General features: G+C 46.7%; 1 protein-coding gene across 1 annotated transcript; it reads left to right on the forward strand.

The window, feature by feature from the left end:
* Positions 1-26,321, forward strand: KCTD19 (potassium channel tetramerization domain containing 19). The gene is made up of 15 exons (XM_014788470.2): positions 1-297; positions 13,144-13,294; positions 14,090-14,281; positions 15,529-15,660; positions 17,497-17,704; positions 18,866-19,026; positions 20,367-20,470; positions 20,953-21,095; positions 21,285-21,368; positions 21,638-21,752; positions 22,156-22,783; positions 24,108-24,299; positions 24,466-24,620; positions 24,959-25,060; positions 26,208-26,321. Exons 1-15 carry the CDS (start codon positions 13-15, stop codon positions 26,319-26,321), a joined length of 2,766 nt encoding a protein of 921 aa, XP_014643956.1. The 5' UTR covers positions 1-12.
* Positions 26,322-26,339: the final 18 nt, after the last annotated feature.

The raw sequence follows: 26,339 nt of genomic DNA on the forward strand, positions 1-26,339 counted from the left end.
GAGGAGCCTGGCATGTCTCATGAATCAGCAGAGGATTTGTTTCATTTTAACGTTGGGGGCTGGCATTTCTCCGTTCCCAGAAGCAAACTGGCTCAGTTCCGAGACTCCCTGCTGTGGAAAGAGGCTTCAGCCTTGACCTCTTTGGAAAGCCAGAGGCTCTTCATCGACAGAGATGGTTCCACATTTAGGCACGTGCACTATTACCTCTATACCTCCAAACTCTCCTTCTCCAGTTGTGCAGAACTGAACTTGCTCTATGAGCAAGCACTGGGCTTGCAGCTGATGCCTTTGCTGCAGGTAAGATACTCTTGTCGTCTAGGAGTGGTGATCAGTAACATAGACCTTACATCATTAAATGTGGTATCCTTTTATATATTGGTTGCTGAGATGACCCTCTTAATGGGGAAGTGTGATGAGTGAGTTAAAGTAATAAGCAATACACTGGAAATGCGTGTTCTGAATAAAAAATTTCATCCTGACTCTGCGTTATCTATACCAGCAGCCACCAGGGACCCAAGATGGGACTTACCACCTGCTGAGAGGTGAGTCAGTGACCACTGACTCTTAGAAATCCTATTTTAAGCTTCTTATTTTTGTTGTTGAATTTTAAAAGGTGAGAACTTTAGAAATTACAGGGTTTCCTAAATACACTGTCTCTGAGTTTTAAAATCTAAAAGATTCATCAAGAATGTTACTTCTGGAGCTGGCCCGGTGGCGCAAGCGGTTAAGTGCGTGCACTTCACTGCGGCAGCCCGGGGTTCGGTTAAGTGCGTGCGCTTCACTGCGGCAGCCCGGGTTCGCTGGTTTGGATCCCGGGCACGCACCGACGCACTGCTTATCAAGCCATGCTGTGGCGGCGTCCCATATAAAGTGGAGGAAGATGGGCATGGATGTTAGCCCAGGGCCAGTCTTCCTCAGCAAAAAGAGGAGGATTGGCAGATGTTAGCTCAGGGCTGATCTTCCTCACACACAAAAAAATAATAATAAAAAAATAAAATTCCGAAAAAAAAAAAAAAAGAATGTTACTTCTCACTGTGCCTGTTGGTATGCAAGGTTCACTTGCAGCACATCAAAATGTCCTCCAAACTGCAGACTCTTTCCTTTGTCTTAACTTCTCTGTTTTCCAAGACTTCTTGTTTTCTCATTGTAAGAGCTTTAAATACCCTTACTTATAAACCATTAAAGTATCACCAAAGAACGTTACCTTCTTTCCTAATTTTTCTCCAAGCTACAGAAATCATTTCTGTGACTTCAGTAGTTTATTCTTAGTTTTTGAACAATGATTTTTTTTTTAACCTGGAAGAACTAAATATTACAACTGGGAGGGACCATTGGCCGTGCTCCATATTAATCCCACTGTCTGGACAAGGTATTGTTTACTCCATCTCAACAAGCACTGACCCAACAAGCTACAGTGTAGCTCATTGCACTACCAACTATGCCTTCCCAACACCTCTCAGAAGAAAACTGAGGTAGACCATGCATGTTTGGGTCATATATGAATGAGAACATTTCATAATGCATGTATTTTGGACACACCATACTAAATAATTCAGTCTTTTAAAAATTATATATTTGGAAATCAAAACCCTTAACATACCCCAGTGCAAGTTGTTGCAGTATTCTTTTATTTTTTTTTAAGCTACCCACATGCAATAAAAATTTTTTCAACTACCCCAGGAATGGAGTACTAGAATTGCTTACAAATAGCTTCAAAATTACTTAAATGGCTTGGCATGTCATGATTGCTGATGACTCTATGCCAAGACACCATTTTGCGGGGAAAAGGAGGGAGTTACTTGTTCATTGCAGAAAAATCAAAGAGATCAAGGCAATTATTTGAAGAACCATTTTAAAGAACATGTGCCTATTATACAGTTTATCAAGCCCCTCAACTCCTTTGCTGCCCTCACCTCCCAAATTGAAACAAAATATATCTGGGAAGCAACTTCTAAATGGGAGGTAAGAACTCAGAGGCCAATGAGTTGATCCAATTCCAAAGTTCCAAGCTGTGTGAGCAGTAGAAGTAGTTGAAGAATCATGTGGATCTGCCTCCCTAAAACAGACTGTAAAACAAGCGCTTATGTTTTCAAAATGGTGTTTTCAAAGAAATAAACATTTAGGCTGGCGCAACTGAAGTGGTGTTTATTCATTGAAATGTGGTGTAAATAACAGCTGGAGAATCAACAGCTGTCTCAAGCAAATCAGCAGCCTCACACATTTCTAACATTTTCTCCACTGCTAAGGCCTTTCCAGATACTCAGGTTCTTGCTTAAATGCACAAACAGGGGCTGGCCTGGTGGCGTAGTGGTTAAGTTTGCATACTCAGCTTCGGCGGCCCAGGGTTCACAGGTTCGAGTTCCAGGCACGGACTTGACACACCGCTCATCAAGCCATGCTGTGGCGGTGTCCCACATACAAAATGGAGGAAGATGGGCACGGATGTTAGCTCAGAGCCAATCTCTCTCAGCAGAAAGAGGAGGATTGGCAATGGATGTCAGCTCAGGGCCAATCTTCCTCTCACACACACACACACACACACACACACACACAAAATGCACAAACAATTTCCTTGGAGAAAATGGAGTTTGTTAATTGTTAGTCTAAAGACTCTTCTCAGGCAGCCTAACTTAATGCATTCAGCTAGTATTTATTGAAAGCATTCTGGATACCAGGCATTATTCCTATGGGCTTTAAGGAATCATGGGATGATCCAATAAAAATATAATGTGAACCACACGTGTAATTTTAAATTTTCTAGTAGCCACATTTTAAAAAATAAACAGATGACATTAATTTTAATAATATATTTTATTTAACCCAATACACTTAAAATACTATCATTTCAACATGTAATAAATATTTTAAAATTGATATATTTTACTTTTTTTGTACTGTCTTCAAAATCTGTATATTTTACACTTACAGCACATCTCAGATTCAGACTATCACATTTCAAGTACTCAATAGCCACATGTGGCTAATAGCTACCATATTGGACAGCACATATCTAAACTGTTTTAAACTGTTAGTCCTCCTCACTGTGGAGTCCTTCAGATTATCCCCTAACAATAAAAATGGGACTTTGTCTCCCGTTAACTGAAGTTCCCATGTACTCAACAGGTGGCATATCCTACTCAGGATTATCTGTAATATAGTAGGATTTGTTGGAAAGCCATGTAGAAGGAGCCGACAAGCAGAATGAGATGGAAAGCTTGTGGAGGACAGGCAACTGGGCTCACATTGCTGCTCTGTTCTCCACCCCTGCTCATCCCCCCATATCCCCACCACTTATCTCTCCCACCCCCACACTTCACCTGCCCACCCCACCTTCCCCCAGCCAGTAGGGGGAAGGTTTTGGCTTCTAAAGGGCACGCTTGATACCTATTATTATCTTGATTCTAACTGTAACATTTATTGTGTATTGTGTATCAGTCACTGCTGTTGTAGTACTGGAATTTAGTTGAAAGAATAAAACATTTACACCTAATCTGCTTGTTTTTTAATGTACAGATTTGTAGTATATGGTAAGGAGACAGCAAATAACTGAGGCCAGGGAAGCTACTCCTTTAGAAAGAGTGGTCAGGGCAGGCCTCACTGACAAGGCAACATTTGAGCAGAAAACTGAATGAAAAAGGGATAAGTCATGAGATGTCTGGGGAAAGAGCTTCCAGGCATAAGGAAGAGCAAACACAAATGCCCTGAGGTTAGAGTGGCTTGGAAGAAGCAGATTCAGAGGCCATTGTCAGGTGTAATGAAAGGTAGGAAGATGCCAAAGGTAGACAACAAGGTCAGAGGAAGCCAGGGTTCAGATGTTGCAGACTCTTACAGGCCGTGTTGAAGATAAAGGATCTATTTTAAATGTTATAGGTAACTTTTGCAGATGTTTAAAGAAAGAAGTAAACTGATCAAATTTAAGTTTTAAAAAGATCATTGGACCTTGGGTTAAGCAATGGTTTCTCAGATACAACACCAAAAGCACAAGCAACCAAAGAAAAAAAGAGTTAAATTGGACTTCATCAAAATTATAAACTTTGGTGCTTCAAATGACACTATCAAGAAAGTGAAAAGACACAACCTAAGGGCCCATTGACAGATGAATGGATAAAGAAGATATGATATATATATACCATGGAATACTACTCAGCCATAAAAAGATGAAATCTTGCTATTTGAGACAGAGAAAGACAGATACTGTATGATTTCACTCATATATGGAAAATTAAAAAAAAAATAGCATACAGAGAACAGATTGGTGGTTTCCAGAGGGGTAGAGCAAAATGGGTAAAAGGGGTCACTTGTACGGTAATAGATGAAAACTAGACTTTTGGTGGTGAACATGATGTGATGTATACAGAAGTTGAATTATGATGTACATCTGAAATCTATATAATGTTATAAACCAATGTTAATAAAAAAAATACAGTGTAAACAATACAAAAAAAAAAGCGAAAGACAACCCATGGAACGGAATAAAATATTTGCAAATCATGTATCTGATGAGGGATCTGTATCCAGAATATCTAAAGAACTCTTATAACTAAACAACAAAAAGACAATCAAATTTAAAAAGGAGCAAAATATTTGAATAGACATTTCTCCAAAGAAGATATACAAATGGGCAATAAGCACATGAAAAGATGCTCAGCATCATTAGCCATCAGGGAAATGCAAATCAAAACCACAATGAGATACCACTTCACAACTGCTAGGATGCCTGTCATCAACAACACAGGCAATAAAAGGTGCTGGCAATGATGTGGAAAAATTGGAACCCTCATACACAGCTGATGGGAATGGAAATTTGTACAGCCTCTGTGGAAAACAGTCTGGCAGTTCCTCAAAAAGTTATTTATTTATTTATTTTTTATTTTATTTTATTATTATTTTTTTGTGTGAGGAAGATCAGCCCTGAGCTAACATCCATGCTAATCCTCCTCTTTTTGCTGAGAAACACCGGCTCTGAGCTAATATCTGTTGCCAATCTTCCTTGTTTTTTTTTCCCCTAGTTGCACATCCTTCTAGTTGCTGTATGTGGGATGCAGCCTCAGCACGGCCGGAGAAGCAGTGCGTCAGTGCGCGCCTGGGATCTGAACCCAGGCCGCCAGTAGCGGAGCACGTGCACTTAACCGCTAAGCTATGGGGCCGGCCCCACAAAAAGTTAAACATAGAATTACCATATGACCCAACAGTTCCACTCCTAGGTATATACCCAAGAGAAATTAAAACCTATGTCCACACAAAAACTTGTAGACAAATGTTCATAGCAGCATTATTCATAATAGCCAAAAAGTGGAAACAGCCCATGTGTTCATCAGCTGATGAATAAACAAAATATATATCCATACAATGGAATATTATTTGTCAATAAAAAGGAATGAAGTACTGATACGTATAACAACAAGGATGAACTTTGAAACATTATGCTAAGTGAAAGAAGCCAGACACAACCATATATTGTATGATTCCATTTATATAAAATGTTCAGATTAGGCAAAGTTTTAGGGACAGAAAGTAGATGAGTGGTTGCCTAGGGTGGAGGTACAGTGTGGGAAGAATAGGGTGAGTAGAAATGGGCAGTGACTGTTAATGGGTACAGGGTTTCTTTTTAGGGTGTTGAAATAGATTGTGGTGATGGTTGCACAACTCTGTGAACATACTAAAAACTATTGAACTGTACAATTTAAATGGGTAAATTTTATCATTTATATCATATATATGTGAAATTTATTTACATTTTATATGAAATATATTTCAATAAAGCAATAAAAAAATCATTGACTTCTGGCTTGACGTTAAACCAGGAGTCAGCAAACCACAGCCCATGGATCAAATCCAGCCCACTACCGTTTTTGTACAGCCCTTGAGCTAAGAATGGTTTTTACATTTTTGGATGGTTGAGAAAAAGTCAAAAGAAAATATTTTGTGGCACATAAGAATTATATGGGGGCAGGCCTGGTGGCGTAGTGGTTAAGTTTGCACACTCCACTTCAGTGGCCCAGGGTTCTCCGGTTCACATCCTGGGCACGGACCTACACACCACGTATCAAGCCATGCTGTAGCGGCATCCCACATACAAAATAGAGGAAGACGGGCCCAAATGTTAGCTCAGGGCCAATCTTCCTCACCAAAAAAAAGAATTATATGAAATTCAAATTTCAGTGTCCATTAACAGAGTTTTATTGGAACACAGCCATGCTCATTTGTTTATATATTGTCTGTGGCTGCTCTTGAGCTACAATACAGAGTTGAATCGTTGCAATAGGGACCATATTCTCAAAGCCTAAAAAATTTACTATCTGTCTTTTTACAGAAAAAAATGGCTGACCCCTGGCCTAGACTCTAGTGGGGCAAGGGAGGAAGCAGGAAGACCAGTTTGGAGGTTCCTGCAGCACCCAGATGAAACATACTGGTGGTCTGGCCTGAGGTGGTAATAGTGGAGTTAGAAGTGTTCAAATTCTGGATATGTCTTGATGATAGAACTGACAGAGTTTGCTGATGAATTGGAGAGAGGATGGATAACTCCTTTGTTTGTATCCAGAGCAACCAGATAATGGTGGCTGTTGAGGGTTGTGCAGGTTTAGGGGGAAAAATCAGGAGTTAGGATTTGAATGTGTTAAGTTTGAGAGTCAAGAAAAAGGTGCTTATTAAACATTCAGTGGTGATGGTGAGGAGCAGCTGGATGTCTAGGTCTGGAATTTATGGGAGCAGTCGGGTCTAGAGATATAAATTTGGGAGTCATCAAAGCTGGTATGTAAATCCATGAGCCTGGATGCTTAGGAATGTCATATCTTGTTCACGGGAAGTATGAAGTAGTCATTACAGGTCTGCACATTAACATCACAATGCTTCTTAGAACTTTCTGTGTAATTTGGGAAGTCCCCTTTGCCTAAATGTAAACTGCTCCCAGCCTCTCACATGCTATCAGCCTGGTTGGGAGTCAAAGCTGCTACTGCAGAATATGAAATTTCCCTTCAGGGTCGTTCACAAGGGTTCAACGTTCATGGCCAACTGTCAATTCCCTTTTACTTGCCCCCTTGAAGTCCACTGAGGACTTAGTATGTTGTCGGTACATGATACTTATGTTCCCTTTTTCGCCGCCTTCTGTGAACTTCTAAGTTTGGAAACTTAAATTGTTCCACCTGTGAGCGTTCTGCTACCAGCAAGCAACCCAAATACACCTGCGTTCCTTGTGCTTAAGGGAGCCAGGGAGTTTTTATGTTGATCACACAGATGATGATTTTATGAAAACAGACCAGTGACAGTCTCACAGTTCCTATTACTCACGATGTGAAGACAGATTACCACTGTGATCTTGGAAAGGAAGATTACATAAACAGTAGACATTCATCCCAACAGTGTAGCTTGTCTGTGGATATGGGTAAGTGGACAACTCAAGAGTAAACAACTTGACATGGCATCAGGGCTTCTCACAGGATGGCCCGTCTGCCTGTCCTGGGTCATATCCCAACACATACACACACCTACATGCATGCATGGGCACACCCACGCACACCCACACACACACACTTTGAAGTTCAGCTGTGTCCCTAAGCACCCCAAATGCTTTCTCTCCACACCTTTTCACTTGCTGTTCCTTCTTCCGAGAATGCTTCCCCTTTAAGATTTAGCCTAAATGTGGCCCACAGGAAGCCCAGCCTGACATTTCCAGGCAGGGTTTTTGTCTCTTTGCTGTCATAACAGAGATAATTCCTCTCTTATATTAGTGCTAATTCTGTTGGGATCATGTATTCATATGTCTTTCTCCCTTATTAGCCTGTATTCTTTTCATGTTTGCTTTCCTAGCATCTCTCACAGTACCTGGCCTGTAACAAGTGTTTAATAAACATCTGCTGAGAGAACATTGATGTACCCAAGATGACCTGTGAAGGCTAAATCTACTTCTGCAGGGTGAGGGGACTGGAGCTGGCAGTGGAGGGGCAGGTTTGGGATGCTGATAGCTGTGTGTTATTTGGCTTCTTTTGCTGACAGCTGTTCTGTACATCCTTTTGTTCTACCAGGCTTGCTTCCCTTGAGCTTCAAAGTGGTGCTGGCTCCCTTGTCTTTACAAGGCAGTTGGAGATTTGCAAGCTCCCCCAAGCTCCTTTACCATTACAGGCCTTCCAGCAGCCCACATCAGAGCATAAGGCATCTCTGAGCACTGCTGCTGCTTAGGAAAACTTCCGTTAAGTCCGAAAGCTCTGCCAGTAGTGCATTTGTCAGCCATCTTTTGGCAACCATACACACACACATACACACTCACTCCTGTGCCATCAGTCTTATTTTGCTTCTGACTGATATATTTTTTTCACTACTATCTAGGCCAAAAGCAACATTAATTATCCTTGTGCTAGCAATTAGCCATCTGAATTCAGTTCTGTATTTCCCTAAAGAAATACTCCCTCTAATAACTTTCTGGGTCATAGCATATGAAGTTAAAAGTCCTAGAATATTCAGGCAGATAGAAGTGGAATTGAAGTCCATAGAAGACCAGCCACACACTCTGTGGCAACTGCAGTCGGCAAAGCCAAAGGACAGCTGGACGCCTAGGCTCTCAAAGTGCTTTTCACTCATTCATTTGTTCATTCCACAAAAATGTATTGAGATTCCACAGGCACTGTTGTGGGTGCTGCAACTACAGCAGAGAACAAAACAGGCAGGGTCCTTGTGATCTTAGAGGTTATATCAGGGGAGACTGGCAGATGGTAAATAAATAAGTAGGTGTTATTAGAAAACAAAGCAGGATGAGGCGGTTAGGGAATGCTTTCTGTGGATTCTTACAGCATTCAAATGGCTTCCCGTGAGTAGAAGGCCTTGTATTTCTAGAAGTCAGAGCAAGGATTGGCTGAGAGAGTTTAGAAAACAACCTAGTTGAGGCTCCTGAGCCTAGTGCGTGCAGCATGACTTGACTGGCAGGAATTGCAATCTTTGTGGATTTATTTATTTGGCTTTTTTTTCTTTTTTAAGATTTATCAAACACACTTTTCTTGGGGAAAAGTGCTCACACTTTACATTGGTGGAAGTAGCAGAAAATAGAGATTTCATTTCTACAAAATAGATCATTCTCCCCTCAACTAGCACATATCTCAAGCTAGTTGGACTGTCATGACTGACTTGCCTCAAAGGACACACCTGGGCATCAATCAAGCGGCACCTCCAAATAGGGCATCCAGGCCCATCCTCAGATTGTTCTCCCAGGCAGGGATTTCCCTCCCCCAATATACCACCTCCCCAATGGCCAATTTAGAGCTGTTCAAGGGCACCATTGTTTCCTCCACTGAGAAAGAATCTTGGGATTTGAATCTGCAGGTGAAGTAAATGGCAGGTTCAAGTTCCTGTGATGCAGTCAGCTTAGTATGGGCCTGGAATGGTAGGCCATCTCTTTCAAATTCCTCCTAGTTTCACTCTCTTTTCTTGCGACTGCACCCAACGTCTTTTGATCCATCACCAATTAGAGCCAAGCTGAGCCCTTTCTTCCTGTCATCCGGTCTCCCTTTCCTCCTTCATCCCTGTCCCCCTTCCCTCCTTCATCCCTGTCCCTCTCCCCCTTAGATCTTCCCTCTGGACTCCAGGTCCCAAGTTGTAATTGCTGTCTTCACTACCCTCTGAACTCGCTGGGCTCTGCACATTGTAATGCTGTGCTGGCTTTTCCTATGGTTTTGGATACTCAACATCTTTCTTGGTTTTTATGAGTGCAGTCTGCTTCTCTGCCAGCTCCTTTTGGGCTCCTCCATGTCTCATTTTGCTTTTATTTCCAGAGGACTCAGCCCTCCAGTCCTCTATTTTTGTGCATTCTTTCATTTAACACAGCAGTTCTGAGCGCTTAATAACACTAGGTTCTAGACTAGAAGCTGAGGATGCATCAACCCAGTCCTTCCTCCAGGATCCTCGGTAGAGGGGGGAGGACAGGCTGAAACCCCCAAAGACCCAGATAGAGAAGTGTGCAGGAGTCTATGGGAATAAAGGAAGAGGATGACCCACTCTGGCTAGGGGAGGATCCAGGATCTTACACAGAGTAAGGAGGAGGGAAGTATTCTAGGCAGAAGGAACAGCATACATAAAGTTGAGAAGGCATCACAGAACATGGTGTGTCTTTAGAGTATTGTGGAGTTGAGTGTCACTGATGATGGAGTGGATACAGAAAGAATGGTGGGAGATGAAGCTGGAAAGGTAGTTTAGGATCTGACCACTAAGAGGAAGGAAATTAACATTTATGTTATTTCTTTAATCCTTACAACAACACTTTCCAGATTTTACTATCTCCACTTTGCATGTGAGGAACCTGAGGCTTGGAGAGGTTAAGTGACAAGTGGGAGGCAGCTGGTTAAGAGCAATGGTTAAGACCAGGGGCTCTAGAGTCCTGGGTTCCATTCCAAGCATCTCCACTTACTTGGGGCACTGAGTGCTCTTTCTCTTGCTGGGTCTTGTTTCCCATTTGCTAAAAGGGAGTGATAATACCAGAGCCTACTTTGTGGGTGAGGGGACATTAGGAGGATTCAGTTAAAAGTGCCTGGGCAATAAATGTTAGCTCCTAAATGACCGAGTCAAGATTCAAACTCCAGTCTGTCTGAGTTCAAGGCCCTTGTGGTTTTCTGTTGACTCTGCTGCCTTCATTGATTGTGAAGGACCTTACGTGCAACACTAAGGAGAATTTGGACTTGATCCCATAGGTAATGGGGAGCATTGAAGTTTTCTAAGATGGGAAGTGATTTGGACCCATCTGTGTGTTTGAAAGATCAGGGTGTGGAAAGGGCCTGGGGATGAAGGGACAAGGACTGGGGAAAGGGAAAGGAGAGAAAGGGTGGAGCAGAGAGCAGGAGATGGAGTCATAGGGCTTGCTGGCTAACTGGGTGGAGATGGAGTGAATATAAGTCAAGTCACAGTCCCTGCTGTAAATCTTTCCATGGCTTCTCTTAACTAGGGGATAAATCAAACTCCTCAGCCCAGCTTATAGAGCACTTCACTTTCTGGCTCCTGTTTACTGCTCTAGATTCATCTCTCTCACTTGCTCAACCTTTGTACGCCTTAAAAAAGGCCACATTCAAAGCACGGAGGCAGGTGACTCAGTATACATCTTTACCTACTGTCCCCCCACCCTGTCCTGTCCCTCTTATGCACCGTCACCATTTTTCTTTCTTTCTTCCACTTCTCAGCACAAATACTGCCAGGTTATTATCTCTCATCTTAACTCAATAATCCTGCCCACCCACTGATACAGAATCTGTTCCAGCTTCTCAGTCACCTTCCTGGCACCTTTTTTTTTTTTTTTTTTTGTGAGGAAGATCAGCCCTGAGCTAACATCCATGCCAATCCTCCTCTTTTTGCTGAGGAAGACTGGCCCTGAGCTAACATCCCTGCCGATCTTCCTCCACTTTATGTGGGATGCCGCCACAGGCTGACAAGTGGTGACAAGTGGCCTGACAAGTGGTGCGTTGGTGCCCGCCCGGGATCCGAACCCTGGGCTGCCAGGAGCGGAGCGCGCGCACTTAACCGCTACGCTGTGGGGCCGGCCCCCGGCACCTCATTTTTATTCCTCTTTGCTCGAGGCCAACCACTCCCTCATACAGAAACCCATCTCTCACCAATTTCCCTCCTATAGACAGCTGACAGCTTGACACAGAAGCTCAAGTTGTGTGCAGTCCTGAGCAGAGGGACAAGAAAGCTCGGGTCCCCTTCTAATGCTGTGGAAAGAAATCCCAGGGTTCCTGGAGATGCTGAAACTTCATAATTGATGCTAGGTCTTATCTCAGTATATGTAAATTGCTGGCTTTCCTGTCTTTTCTCAGCTTTCCCCCAAGCTGAGAGCTCCCTGGGTCCAGGCACAGTATCTGACTGTGGCCCTGGTGATACGCAAGTATTTCTCAAATGAATGAATGATGGACTCTCTTCTGGTGTTTCACACATGCACTGTTCTCCCCCATTGTTCAGTGCCCCAGGAAAGCACTCCCCATGACCCTGCCATTGTCCAGTCCTTCCCCAAGTCCACTAGCTGCCCAAAGTGGGGGAAGTTTCTCCCACTCTGGTCCCCTTTTTGCAGACTGTAAGCAGTTACTTGGGTGAACTTTATAGCCATGACCACCAGAGGGCTCTTCCCTTCGGATTCCCACGAGCAGCTTCACAAGAACTTCACCTGTGTAGCTAGCAATTAGAAGCAGGTTCTTTTATTAACCTGAGGTGTTAACTGAATTAACTGAATCTGAGGTGTTCTGTCCATTATGAGGCTCTTAAGAGAAAAAAGTTGGTCATATGGTGCCTTTAAAGGGCTACTTTTCCAGCTATCTCCAGAAATTTCTTGGGAAAATACTCTTCTAAGGTAGGGACAGAAAAAAATGGGCTCGATGTTAATGATAATCTGCCCGCTGTTCAAGACTTTTGAGAGAGAATGGGTCCCTGAGCAGGCATCATGAAAACACCCAGCCGATCTTCTGCCCTGGACTTCAGCCCTGCCTAGCTGAGGTGCTCCATTCCAACCTCAGCCCATCCCTAGTCACCTACTCCTTCAAGCAGAGAAACTCTGGACTTGGAAGACTGCTTGGGCAAGTCACAAATCCTTTGACTGCAACTGCCTCATCAGCAAAATGGGAATGCAAACACTCACCACATCTGTCTCAGAGATCTGTTGCAGGGTAAATGAGCGAATATATGTGAAAGTGCTTGGAAAAGTGTGGTCCCCTGTGCCACCTCCATTTCCCTACTTAGACCATGTTCCAGGATTAGGATGAGCACAAACAATAAGTAGATCACAACAATTATAACAGGTTTAAAAGAGTCTTTGAACTCTTGAGGGGAAATGATAGCAGAAAATCTCAAGTATTTAATGATTAAATATAAATTACTCTTAAGATTGTACAAGATAAATTTCTAATTAATCTAATAGATTAATCTAATAATCTATTAATAATAAATTATTAAACATAAAATTATAATCCAAAAAAATTGTTTCAAAAATCAGAAGTAGTCATTGAGATTTTGAATGTTAGCATATCTTATAGACCTACATTTTTGTGCTATTGTGCTCAATAAATTGACTCAGTTTATTTCAAAACACTTTACCAAAGAAAGTCACATACTACTTTACCCTAGAATTGGTAGATAGTTACTTGGTTTAGAATTTTCAAGGAAGTAATCTTATTTATCTGACAGACTCTAGATAATCTGAAGGAAGGGAAACACCATCTACGTGTGCGGCCTGCAGACATACCTGTGGCCGAGAGAGCATCTTTGAACTACTGGCGAACATGGAAGTGTATCAGCAAACCCTCAGAATTTCCTATAAAAAGCCCAGCCTTCACAGGTATAACCACAGGCTGACCCTTCCTGAAGTCCACACCAGCTTCCCTTCTCCTCACCCTAACAGAAGTGGCTTCAATCCAGCAAGTACTCTGATTTCTGAACTAGTTCTGGATGCTTTCTCTACCTCTGTGTCATCTCCTTTGATCTTGTACCCTGCCACATGCCCTCGTACCCGCTGGAACTAAACATCCTTCCCCATGTTCATTCCTCTGCATACTGGTTCACTTGGGCAATGCTGGGCTGCATTCCACCCCCTCCTGGTAGTCAGGGAACTCTACCATCCTTTCAAGTCACCTCTAACCAACACAAATGGAATGTCCCCAAATGATCACTGTCTGATGGGTGCCTTGCAGCACAGATTGGCCTATTTGGGACATCAGAACAGCCATTCATGATTATTGATGGGTTTTGAGCTTCTGGGAGAGTCAAGAGGATCTATTTTATCTGTAAGTCAGAGTGGTTGGTTTGATCAATTAGAGAGAACCAAATAGGTAGCCAATATGAATTTAATGACTTTGGGTACAAAATCCAAAATTTCACAACACGTCCCATTGCCCTTCACTGTAGAAAAAAATAGATTTCCATCCCCTGTTCCCCACCGCACTCCTGCCAAACCTTAGGGTTACAGCTGAAAAGGGAGAGAGAGAGAGAGGAAGGAAGCACCTGGCAGGGACGATCTCCAAGGTGATCTCTCCAGCTTCCTCTGGGGCACATGGGTCAGTGAAAGCCCTGACAGCCTCTGAGAGTCCTAACCTCTGGGAGGTGGTGACACGCCTCTGTGCACTTTCTCCTCCAGGCCTACATGATAAGGCACCTTTGGGGCTCATGGACACACCACTATTAGACACGGAAGAGGAAGTGCACTACTGCTTCCTGCCCCTAGACCTAGTGGCCAAGTATCCAAGCCTGGTGACTGAAGACAACCTGCTGTGGCTGGCTGGGACCGTGGCCCTCATTGAGTGCGAGTGCAGCGAGTTCCGCTTCATTGGTGATTGCTCTATCCCTGGGTGATGGGGGTGGGGGATGAGGGGGTAGGGGGCTAGCTGATAGAGCCCATCCACCCGTCCCCACCCCATACCCCGTGGAGGCCCAGCTTGGTGCTTAGGGCCTCAGGAGCTTTCCTGGGCAGAGGTGGTGGAGGCACGACAGAGCCTTCCTGGAGGCAAGCAGATTCTCAGCATTAGACTCCCAAGAACCTCAGGGCTATTTTATTCTCTGTTCATTTGGGGATGGTCTGGGTATACAGGGGCATTGGAAACTACCTGCGTTGGTGTCAGGGGCCACAAGAGTTGGTGTGAAGGGCAAGACCCTGAGCTGGACTCCAAAGTCAGCTACTCCTCTTGCTCTGCCCTTATGTATCCAACTGGGCTCCAGGTCTTAGTTCCTCTCACCATAAAATGAGGAAATAGGGTTGTTTAAAGGATGGTCCTTACCGTACCTGTTCTTTCTTCCACTAAACTCAGAATAAAAGGGAAGGAGGGTGGATGGTGAACAGTTCCCCAGGAACATTGTAGAGTCGTCCACTTGAGTTAGTGGCCTAAGGAGGAATGAGATCTTTAATCCTGGACAGAAGAGAGCCTCCCTCCCCACATTGCCCCAGGAGGAGCTCTGGTGGGGTTATAAACTGAATGAACTCTTTGATTCCAAGATGCTGCTGCCACCTAGATGAATAGGACAGGAAATACCTAAATTGTACTAGGGGCCTGGAACCCCAGCCATTCATATTCATAGTCACCCGGAAAGCTGTCTGTGATGTGCTTCTGAATCTCCAAGTTGATTCACACAGGACGTTAGCGTTGGCTCATCTCTGTCTCCCACACTGCAATCCAGGCAGGGACAAACTGCAAGTGCCACCTGCCAGCCCAGGCTCAGCTGGGCCCTTCCTCTCTAAGCGGCAAGACAACTCCCTCTTTTGGAATGACCTGCTCTTGGGTCAAGACCACAGGGTAAGTCTCAAGGCCAGTGCGCTCACCAGGAGGGCCTGGCTTGGGAGCCCCAGGCCAGGCCACATAGGAGGCCCTACCCATGGACTCAGACACAGGAAAACAAAGTAATGTGGGGTATTTCACCTTGAAAACCACAGACTCAAAGCTAATCTAACCAGGTATGTTTAGAAATTGTTTCAGAACGAGAACCTATGATAAGTTGCGGCACCAAATACCCACCAAAACCTGGACCTACAATTACATCAGAAATAACCTTGTTAACTCATTTTGTTGCCCTTTGCTTTTCAAGTGAATTTTCTCCGCTCACAGAAGATTTTACTACCGGATAATTTCTCCAACATAGATGTGTTAGAAGCAGAAGTGGAAATTCTGGAAATCCCTGAGCTCACTGAAGCTGTAAGGTTGTACCGGATGAACATGGGTATGTCACCAGGGGAATCTTGGCCTCCTCTTGACATTCTGGGGTAGTCTGGGCTTGAGCTGGAAAAGCCAAGGACAAACATCTCCCCTCCCACAACCACTCTGGGCTTTGGGTGGTGGTGAGAGAAGCGAGTGTTTTGGCTAACTTAAAGAGAGGAATTGAGAAGAGGAATTTGAACCTGAAACACTTTGTGCCCTCTGTCTGCTCAGTTCAGCCTCCCCACTAAGCTGCAGGTAGCTCAGCCCATGCCTGGGTGGGGAAACCAGGCCAGAATATCCTGGGGAAGGAGGTTGGGCCCCAGGGCAGGCTTTCCAAGGGCAGGGAAGGTCTGCCCTGCTTTTGGAAGTGGTGAGTACTGGGAACTTGCAGCACCCACCCACCACTCCCATCCTTCAGTTATCCCACCCACTCCCAAATTCCCTTGTTTCCCTACTTCGAAACCGCTGGCTGCTTTGCCTGTTTCTGCCTGCTCCTGATACTTCCTGATTCTAGTCCAGTCCAGGTCTTCATGCTCCCAGCCCTACCTCATTCCAGTTTGTTCCTCACGTTTTTTATTTGCCTTTCATCATCCCATTTCCCAAATCCTGCACATCTATGGAAGCTATTGCGCATGTTGGAGGGAGCTAGCTACATCAGTGTGGCCTCAGCTGGCATTCTGGGAATGTCTAGAACAGTCTTGCACATGTGAAGTTTGGCCTGTGCATCACCAGACATTCCATGAGAATAAGGCCTCTCCCTGTCTCTAGGCCCACCTCGTCCAGCCTCCTCCCCAGGCAAATGGAGTCCTCTCCTACTTAGGGTTAGTGGCATCCTGCAGTAGGTCTCAGGAACCTATCCCAGGGTCTTACAATCCACTTAAGGGCATATGAGTTCAAACCCCTCCCCCAAGAGCTTCTGTTCCTCAGAGAACATGGGTCACTGAGAGATGGGTAGAGTGGTGCCTGCTCCACAAGAGCTATGTGAAGATGGAAGGAAAGCATGTTTGAGATGGGCTCTGTAAGCCATGTAGCCACCCCCAAACACAAAGTGTGGTTTTTGCCTTTTATAAAGCACCATAACTAAGGGAAACAACTCTGGTAGCCTTGGAGATGGACAGAGCTACCCTCAAATCCCTGCTCTGCCCCTGCCTAGCTTTGCAGTTTGGGGAAAGATACTTAGCCTCTCAGGACACAGTTTCCTCATCTGTGATACGAGGATAGCATGACCCCTCTTGTAGGGCTGCTCAGAAGATTAGAGATGATCCATGAAAATCACCCAGCAGCTTGCCCACCAGCCCATTGTTGCCACTGGGACAGGGTCCTGTAGACTGTGCATTGTGCCCACTACAAGAGAACAAAGTCCTGCCCATGAGCCAGGAACCCATATCTCCAACCTGAAAGTAACACGGCATAGTTTGTTTCTGTGGAATTCTGCCCAGGAGTGATAGGGGCTGTGAATCTGGGAAGCCTGTAACACACATTGGGTTGTGTGCTGTGGTTGCTGATCTTTACCTGTGGATAGTTAGAACAGAGCTTCAACCTAAGGGAGATTCCTGCAGAGGTTAGGCCCAGATGACTGCTATACTGAAATTTCTGAAATTCAAATGTTAGTGATCCAGCAAATTAATCCCCCCACCGCCCCATCTCCCAACAAAGAGTTGACCTCTAAACCTGACTTGTGTATACAAAAAATTATACTGATTTTAAGAAGATCCAGATTTGGGCTGTGCAGGGGAATAACCTCCTTCTGAGCCTCTTTAGTACTAATTCAAGGCAGCAGTAGGAAGCGTGACCCAAAGTTTCTAATACAGTTATGACCATGAGGGGTCTAGGAGTCATCCCTTTCTCTCTGGCACAGGTGGCTCTTCCAGGACCTCTTGTCCTCCCCCGAGCCCTGGGAAGGTAGGCCGTACAGGCCTGGAGTCCGTGAAGCCGCTGTACATGATGGCCCTGGGTCTGCTCGTGAAGTACCCTGACTCCGCACTGGGACAGCTCCACATCGAAAGCACGCTGGATGGAAGTAGACTCTACATCACAGGGAATGGGGTCCTCTTTCAGCATGTCAGGTAAGGCCTTCCTCAAAAACAGCTCAGTCCCACTCAGGCTGGGCTTTGCCTTTCTGTAGGAACCAACCTGGGGCCTTGCTCATGAGCCAGAGGAAAAGTGTCCTTAGAGGCAAAACCATCATTTTAGCCACTCCCACCACCACCACTGGGCTAGGGCCTCAGAGGAGAGGGCTGGTGCCAAGGTGCATGGGTCCCCAAGGTTCATAGCCTTCAGACTGTTTCATATTTCTGTTATCTGCAATCCACTGCTCTGGTTCTAGCCCTGTGCCAGGTCTGAGGTGACCAGGCCACAATTACAACCGTCAGGGGGCTGGCTATTACCCGCCTCCATGCAGACCCTCCTACAAAGGTCCTCTCCCCATCCTTGGGAGGCTCAGTAGACATAGAGAAGCCAGAGCCAGGGGCGCCCCTCAGAAGCAAGAGAAGACAGGCTTTCCAGAGGAGGTGATACTTGGCTTTTGCCTTGAGGGACAGGCTCAGAATGTCCCCAATAGTGCGGCGGCATGGATTCCAATCCTGTTTTATAGAAGGGGAAACTGAGGTTCGGAGTAGAGCAACTTCCTTAGGGTCACAAAATACACTGGTACTAAAACTAAAGGTCGAATTGGATTTTCCTGAGCCGCCGGGGACAGGGTCAGCCAGCCCCAAATGCTGTCTTACTCCAATACTGTCATTTTAGGCAGAGATTCCCCACCCATTGTGTCACAGAGGGCAAAGACAAGTGCCTTTGGAGGCAGGGGGTTGATGTTCAGACCCCCACCGTCTTTCCTGGGTACACAGGGTATTAGTAATCTCCTAAGACCATGGCAGACTGTCACATAGTGACTGAGATGTCTAGGGCAGATACTTACGGGGGTAGGAAGGGAGTGGCTGGGCCCTGGCCTAGAACCTGAGACAGGGCCTGGAGGCTTACAATTAGTCAATTTAGAGGGCTTTCCTGAAATAGGTCAAGTTCAGCTCCAAAAAGAATAAGCTTATGTGTCCAAGCTTATCCTCCTGCAAGATATCATCAGATTTCCACTTAAATCAGGAAATGATGTTTGTGACAACAGGTTTGAACACAGTGTTGGCCAAGACATTCTAGACATGGAAAGCTGACAGGCTGGACTCCCTTGGGGTGCAGTGCTGAGGCTCTCTGTGACAGGCATTTCCTCTGGGCAGGAACTGGCTGGGGACTTGCCGGCTGCCCCTGACTGAGACCATTTCTGAGGTGTACGAGCTCTGTGCCTTCCTGGACAAGAGGGACATCACCTATGAGCCAATGAAAGTGGCTCTGAAGACTCACCTGGAGCCGAAGACTCTGGCACCCATGGATGTGCTCAGTAAATAAGGAAGCTTCTCAGATTGAATTCAGCATCAGGGGAGGGTTTGGGGATCAGAAAGGAAAGATGAGGCTGGCCAGAGCCAGGAACTGTAGATGGAAGAGGAAAAAAAAGGCCAGACCAACATTTGTGGGTTTTGCCTAAAGGGAAACTTTCATGTTAAGTGACCCCTCCTCACCCCAAGCCCATGAGTAGCCTCAAGCAGTACAGACTGACCCAGTGTACTGGGGGCTGCACAGGTCCCCAGGAGCATGCCTGCTCTGGCTCTGGGAGCTGACATGCTGTGCTAATTGGGTCCTTACAGCCATCCAGGGAGGAACAGTCCCTGGGTCCATTTAACAGAAGAAGCAGAGGCTAAGGGAGGTATCTCGCTCAAATTACACAGTTAGATCTTGGTCAAGCCAGGGTTTGAATCTGAGTCCAAAGCCAATGTTGTTTTCATCAGCTGCCTATAACCTCTTATTAACAAAAAGTGTTTTAGGTCAAGTTAATGCTGTATTACTATCACTCAGCAACATTCAACATTTATTGAGCACCTACCATATACCAGGACAGGAGGAGTAAACACTAGGGGTACAGAAGACAGCAAAAGGGACCCAGTCCCTATCTTCACGGAGTTCACAATCTAATTATATCCCTCTTACCTCTTGGTTATATAATCTAGTTATATACCCTTGACTCACTACAAAGCTCATTAGAAACTGGTTCCCAAACATGAGAACAAAGCCTAAGTCTAGTCACCCCCAGGAAAAGGGTCATGGGTTCATCTTCCCAGAATGAAGCCCATTCTCCAGACATGCCTAGAGGCTTGGTCTCTACAGAAGTAACAGTGATGAGAGCTGGCTCTATGACATTTGCCAAACCATAAGCAGAATCATACAGAGGGACTCCTAGCTCCAGTCTGAGCGGCCACATGAAAAGTTACATACCCAGGACACACCCAGCCAGAAACCAGAGGCAGGTGGCAATGTAGGTGGACAGGAACATAAGCCCAGCTTTCTTGAAAGCGGTGGGTCAAGGAAAGAGCAGCAGAGCCATTGGGGCTGAGATTCCTGAGGGCTTACTTTCTCCACCCCCAGAGTCACCAGCTGACCCTCAAAGCTGCCATTCCAAACCTCCAAACCCACCTCAGCACCCAGGAAACTGTATGGTAAGCCACAGGGATGTCCTAAGCAGCAGAAAAGGTTGGTGTCAGGGATTTCTGCTGCTTCTCAGAGGAGGCAACACAATATGACTGATGATGATATTGAGTCTTGACATGCAATACGTTATTGACCAAAATGCTCTACCTCATTTCTCTTCTGGTCATGTGATATGTTCCTTCTCATTGGTTTCCTTAGATGAGGAGTGGACGGCAGAAATCACTGTGTATTCCCCCCAACAGATCGTCAAAGTTTATGTTGGAAGCCACTGGTATGCAACCACCCTGCAGACCCTGCTGAAGGTACTGTTGGCCCCAGGCTGCCCTCCTCTCCCTTTGGCTTCTGTGGCTGAGCTGCTTTGGAAGCTGTCACCTGACCCTCACACAGCCTCCAGCACCTGCTTAGAACAAGGATCTTGCCCCTCCTCCATGGCCCAAAGTGCTCTTATCATATGAGCCATATGCTTGCAAGGCCCTCAGGAGTTTGGGTAGGGAGGAGGCCAGTCTAAGGGGACTGGATCAAGCAGGAGTAGGGTAGGGTTCCAAATGACTAGAGAGGGGGGTCTAGGGACCAGCAAAACTTTAAGCAGAGATGATGTGCTTCTCTCTGGGTATTCTGCTCCCCACTCTGGTTCCCTATAGCTGACAAGATGGACATAGAGATCCTAAAGCCTCTGCTCTAGAATGGTCAGGAAAATGAAGCAAGAGAAGACTGACCTGCCCTTACTAAAGACCTAGCCCTTTAACTAACAGACTAACAGAGTGTGGCGTCCAACCCCTTGTAGTATCCAGAACTGCTGTCCAACCCTCAGAGAGTATACTGGATCACATATGGACAGACCTTGCTGATCCACGGGGATGGCCAAATGTTCCGACACATTCTCAACTTCCTGAGACTTGGAAAACTGTTTTTACCATCTGAATTTAAGTAAGTGAAGGAAGGAATTCATATGATGAAATCCCATCCCTCTGCAACAAAGGAAACTTGAGTTTGCAGCCTTCAGGGAGGCTTTATTTCCAACATGTGAACTGCTATACAAAGCAGCAATTCTGGAGGCTTATGCCCCCACTCATGGTCCCACCCCAGCTGCCCAGTCGAACATCTCCTTGTTTGCAGGGAATGGCCCCTCTTCTGCCAGGAGGTAGAGGAATACCACATTCCATCCCTCTCAGAAGCCCTTGCCCAATGTGAGGCATACAAGTAAGGAAACTTTGCTTTGGGTACCATGTTCTGGAGTTTGGGCCTTTATATTCCTCTTGGGAATCCTGTCCTATGTCCCACCTCCCAGTAGGACCTGTTCTCCTTGAGGTTGTGGGGTGGAGCAGGCCCAGGACTGGCCAGTGACTTAAGCAAAACCCTTCTCCCCCACTGTCTAGAATTAACTCCCAGCCAAAGGGCAGACCTGACCAACTGGTTGATGGGCTAGTGGAAGCTCCTGCTCACTAACCAACCCCTCTTGGAGTCTGCAGGTCATGGAGCCAGGAGAAAGAATCTGAAAATGAAGAAGCTTTTCCCATCAGGAGGCTGCACATGGTGACAGAAGGGCCAGGGTTGCTGGTGGAATTCAGTAGAGATGCCAAAGAAGTAAGTCTCAGCCTTCTGTGGTTTGGTTTTGTCCTCAAAGAGCACCACTACGGGGCTCAGGGAGAAGACCCCACTACTGAGGGGCATGGCAAAATGAAAGAGCAGGGCCTACATGGGCTCCTGGCACAATAACTCGTTTCTGAACCTTGAAAGAGACACAGGGAATTGTTGGCTGCTTGTGGTCTGGGATGCTGATAATATGTCCTTTTGGAGTGTGAGAGGCCCCTGGGCTGGCACCACCCCTACTCAGACTGAGCAAAGTTCAAATGGCTGACCCATGTAGGGGGTGGGATTGTTCTGGGTGAGCAAGTGAAGTCCCAGAGGCCCAGCTTATTAAATCTTGGGGGGAAGCTTGAATGTGGAAGCACAAAATGCCCAGAGCTACTGTGCCCCCCCTCCCCAGACCACAGCTTGCATGCCTGTGGACTTCCAAGACTGCAGTGACAGGACTCCATGGAACAAGGCCAAGGGGACCCTGGCCAGGTCCAGCCAGATGGAGGAGGCTGAGGAGTACTCCCGGACCATCCAGGTGTCCCTGTGCCAAGGTGCCAAGAGGGCGGGCAACCCCAGCACATACTCACACTGTTCTGGCCTCTGTGCCAACCCCAGACACTGGGGGGCTCACCCTGAGAGTCCTCCTAAAAAGAAGTGTACCACAGTCAACCTTACACAGAAATCTGAAACCAAAGACCCTCCTGTCACCCCCATGCAAAAACTCATCTCCCTTGTGAGGGAATGGGACATGGTCAATAGCAAACAGTGGGAATTCCAGCCACTGCCAGCCCCCCGGAGCAGCTCCTTGGAGGAAGCTGCCCTGCAGCTCCCCTCGAGAAGTGAGGCTGCCTCCCAGCCCAGCACCTCAGCTTCCTGGAAAGGCCATTCCACAGCCTCAGAGAAGGACCCAGGTCCACAGGCAGGAGCTGGAGGTGGAGCCAAAGACAAGGGGCCAGAGCCAACCTTTACGCCATACTTCTCCGTAAAAAGAGCTGTTACCCTGAAGGACTGGGGCAAGCAGAGGCCAAAGGAGAGAGGTGAGTCTTGTCTCATCCTTGACCTAAGTCTCATTTACAACAGAGAGGGCAAACCTTGGCCAAGACCAGAGTGAGTTAGTGACAATGGGGGACTAGAACCCTGCAGTCACTGGTGCAAGCTCTGTGCCAAGCAGCAGACACAGAAATGACTGACACTGGCAAGGCTTGAGGGGCCAAGAGACCACATGAGGCAAAGTGATGAGCACAATGGGAAGGGGGTGCCTATGAAGTGAGAGGAGCACAAAGGAGGCTGGGGGCTGGAGTCAGCAGAGGAAGGAAGGAGAAGGCTCGAGTACTCGTGGAAACACAGGTCATTGGTCTAGCTGGAGGCCAGGCTTCCCTGGAGAAGTGATGGGAAATAAGGCTGAAGACATAAGTAATCAGGACAGGTCTTGTGAGCCAAATTCAGAACCTGGCACTTTGTTCTGATCCTAAGGGGAGTGGGCAGCCACTGAGGCATTTTAAACAAGGGAGCAAGCAGTCAGGTGTGCATTTAGAAAGCTTGCTCCAGGAGCAAAGGAAATGCAACAGTAGGAGGGGAAGTGTTAAAAGTGGTGAGATCATTCTAGGTGAAACAGGCCAGGCAGTTGGGGGAGGAAGGGGAGAAGGATCGGGCCAAGGAGGGGCCACGTTTCTGGCTTGAGTGACTGCAAGAGGGGTGGACAGTTACTGAGGTGGGATGACAAGCGAAGGACTAGGACTTGGGGAAAAGGACACATTGTGTATAAAGTGCTGAGAGACATCCAGGTGGAGAAGTCCAGGAGACAGGAGGTTTGTGGGGAATGGGCTGAAGCGAGGTGTGTTGTGTGTGGTGGGGAGAATGTGGAGATGGCCCAGGGAAGTGTCCTTCCTACAGTATTGTTGTCTTCCCTTTTAGTGGCCTCAGGCCTTGCTTGGAGGGGCCTTCTTAGGCCCTTCCTGTGAGCCCCAAGTTTGTCTGTCAAGCGTACTCTTCAGAGTGGACATGCATCCAAGTCTCACCCAAAAACCTCCTCTCATTTTATAATTTTACAAAGATTTCCAGTCCCAAGCTGGGTTATTATCAGTCCTATTTGATACCACTCTTAGTTCGACACTGGAATTTGAGAAGTTCCTTGGAGTTCTGAAATTTAGGATTTGGCTTGCAATGATTCCACAGCAATAAAGAGATGAAAGCCAGGACAGGCCCCTGCCAGCCCAGGGTGCCAATTCCGAGAAGCTAGAGGCAGCAGGTGCTGGAAGGTTGGGGTGACTGACTGTAGTGGTCTGTCACCAGAGGTCCCCCTCCCTACTTGGGCTCTGAGGTGGTTTAAGGAGAGCCCCCCTCCTCACATTATTTTCACAGAAAGCCCTGCCCCTGAGCAGCCTCTGCCTGAGGCCAGTGAGGTGGACAGCGCAGGGGTCATCCTCAAAGTGACCCACCCTCCCGTGGTGGGCAGTGATGGCTCCTGCATGTTCTTTGAGGACAGCGTCATCTACACCACACAGATGGACAACCTCAGGCACACGCTGCCCACAGCCAGCCCCCAGCCCCGAGGTAAGGCTCTGGAGCCATGACTAGCCCTGCACTTCCTTGTGAAGTGCCCAGGGTACCTCAGGGAGACAGTCTCCCTTGGGAGCCCTACACCTCTCTCCTTACTCCAGACTGGCTCTAAGGCCCCAGCTGCAGGCAGAAGTGGCCACATCCACTCTCTCCTCCACAGAGGTGACTTTCCTGAGTTTCTCTCTGTCCTGGGAAGAGATGTTTTATGCACAGAAATGTCACCGCTTCCTGACAGACATCATCCTGGATTCCATCAGGCAAAAGGACCCCAAAGCCATCACAGCCAAGGTGGTCTCCCTGGCCAACCAGCTCTGGGTATGTGTGAGAGGCTCCAGGCCCTGTTCCTTCTCCACCTGTCCCCTTGCCTCCACAATAAGTGGTGCAAGGCAAGAGGAACCAAGCCAAGAGGGGGGATAAGGGAAATAGGTCAGGGGCAGAAGGGTGCCAAGAAGGGCAGGGACAGGAAGACAGGGCACCATCATCTGGACCGAACCTCGGCCAAGAGGCAGTTTGGAGTGACAATGCCCCCCGACGTCTGCGGCTCCTGCGGGCTCAGGGAAGCCCCTGCTCTGCATCCCACTCTGAGGGGTTCAGAGCAAATGTGTGTCAGGCAGCTGCCCCCAGCCCTGCCTGACTGTGGGCTCTTCTGGCAGACCCTGCACATCAGCCCCAAGCAGTTTGTGGTGGATTTGCTGGCCATCACTGGCTTCAAGGATGACCGGCACACCCAGGAACACCTGTACAGCTGGGTGGAGGTGAGGGCCACTTGCACTCCACTGGGAATGGTGACCCTATGGATGCCTCAGATGGACAATGTCTTGCTGCACCTGCACGAGGGCCAGGCCAGTGCTGCCCAGAAGGGGAGGCAGGCAGCTAGACCTCTAGTCCCTGGTCCGGGGGAGGGAGAAACGATAGCTGAAATTAACCAGTCCAGAGTGGTCAAAAAACAGTATTCAGGCTACTGGTTTTTGTAATTTTCCTCAATGATAGCAATTTTGCATTCACCACTGACAACCCTGGCCACACTCGGGGAAGCACATCCTATGAACCCAAGCTTTTGGGGTGCTGAAATCAGACAAACTATTGGCAGCCAAACCTTTATAACAGCTGATACCAACTTCACCTGCTTAGCCATGATGTCACCACTTTTGTACATTCATTTCATATTTAAGCTGCTTTAAAACATTCTTTACAAAGAAAAAGAAAATGTCCAATAAAGGCAAAAGAATGACCCAGGTTTTTTGTTTCTCTCTTTTTTTTTGCTGAGGAAGATGAGCCCTAAGCTAAAATTTGTGCCCATCTTCCTCTACTTTATGTGTGGGTCACCACCACAGAGTAGTTGATGAGTGATGTAGGTCTGTGACCGGGATCCGAACCTGTGAACCCAGGCTGCCGAAGTGGAACATGCCAAACTTAACCACTATGCCACAGGGCCTGCCCCGGTTTTTCGTTTCTTGATTCCTTAAAATAATTTTAGGGTTCCAAGGTTTTTATTTTAACATTGTAGGTGAAAAAGATTTAGCTAATTTCTCATTAATCTTGTATTTCTGTAATCAAGGGCATTATTATAACACCTTCCACCATAAACACACTACTATTAGGCCTCTGGCTAGTTTATTGATTGGAAAGGTGAAGTCAGCATCTATGGCTAAACGGTGGAAAACCAGTGGCAGGAAACATACATTTTTGACCCTCTGGTTATTCTCTTTGTTCTCTGGTAGCCACCCCTAGCCATAGCCCTGTGAGATGCCTTTGGGCAGAACTGAGCCCAAGAGCATCAGGTTCCCAACAGCTGGCCTTGCCCTTCCCCTGTGCCCACCCAGATGGGAGGACCTTGCCCACACACAGCCAGAGTGGGGAACTGGCCAGCAAATCAGAAATAAGACCAGCCTTTCCTTCCAGCTCACACTGCCTTTTGCCAGGAAATATGGCCGCTGCGTGGACCTGCTCATCCAGAGAGGCCTGTCTACGTCTGTCTCTTATTCTATCCTGGGCAAGTACTTACAAGAGGGCTAGGGTGCCCAGCGACGCTGC

Source organism: Ceratotherium simum, chromosome 30 (assembly GCF_057802395.1).
Source record: "Ceratotherium simum simum isolate JZ-2026a chromosome 30, ASM5780239v1, whole genome shotgun sequence".
NCBI classification, from domain to species: Eukaryota; Metazoa; Chordata; class Mammalia; order Perissodactyla; family Rhinocerotidae; genus Ceratotherium; species Ceratotherium simum.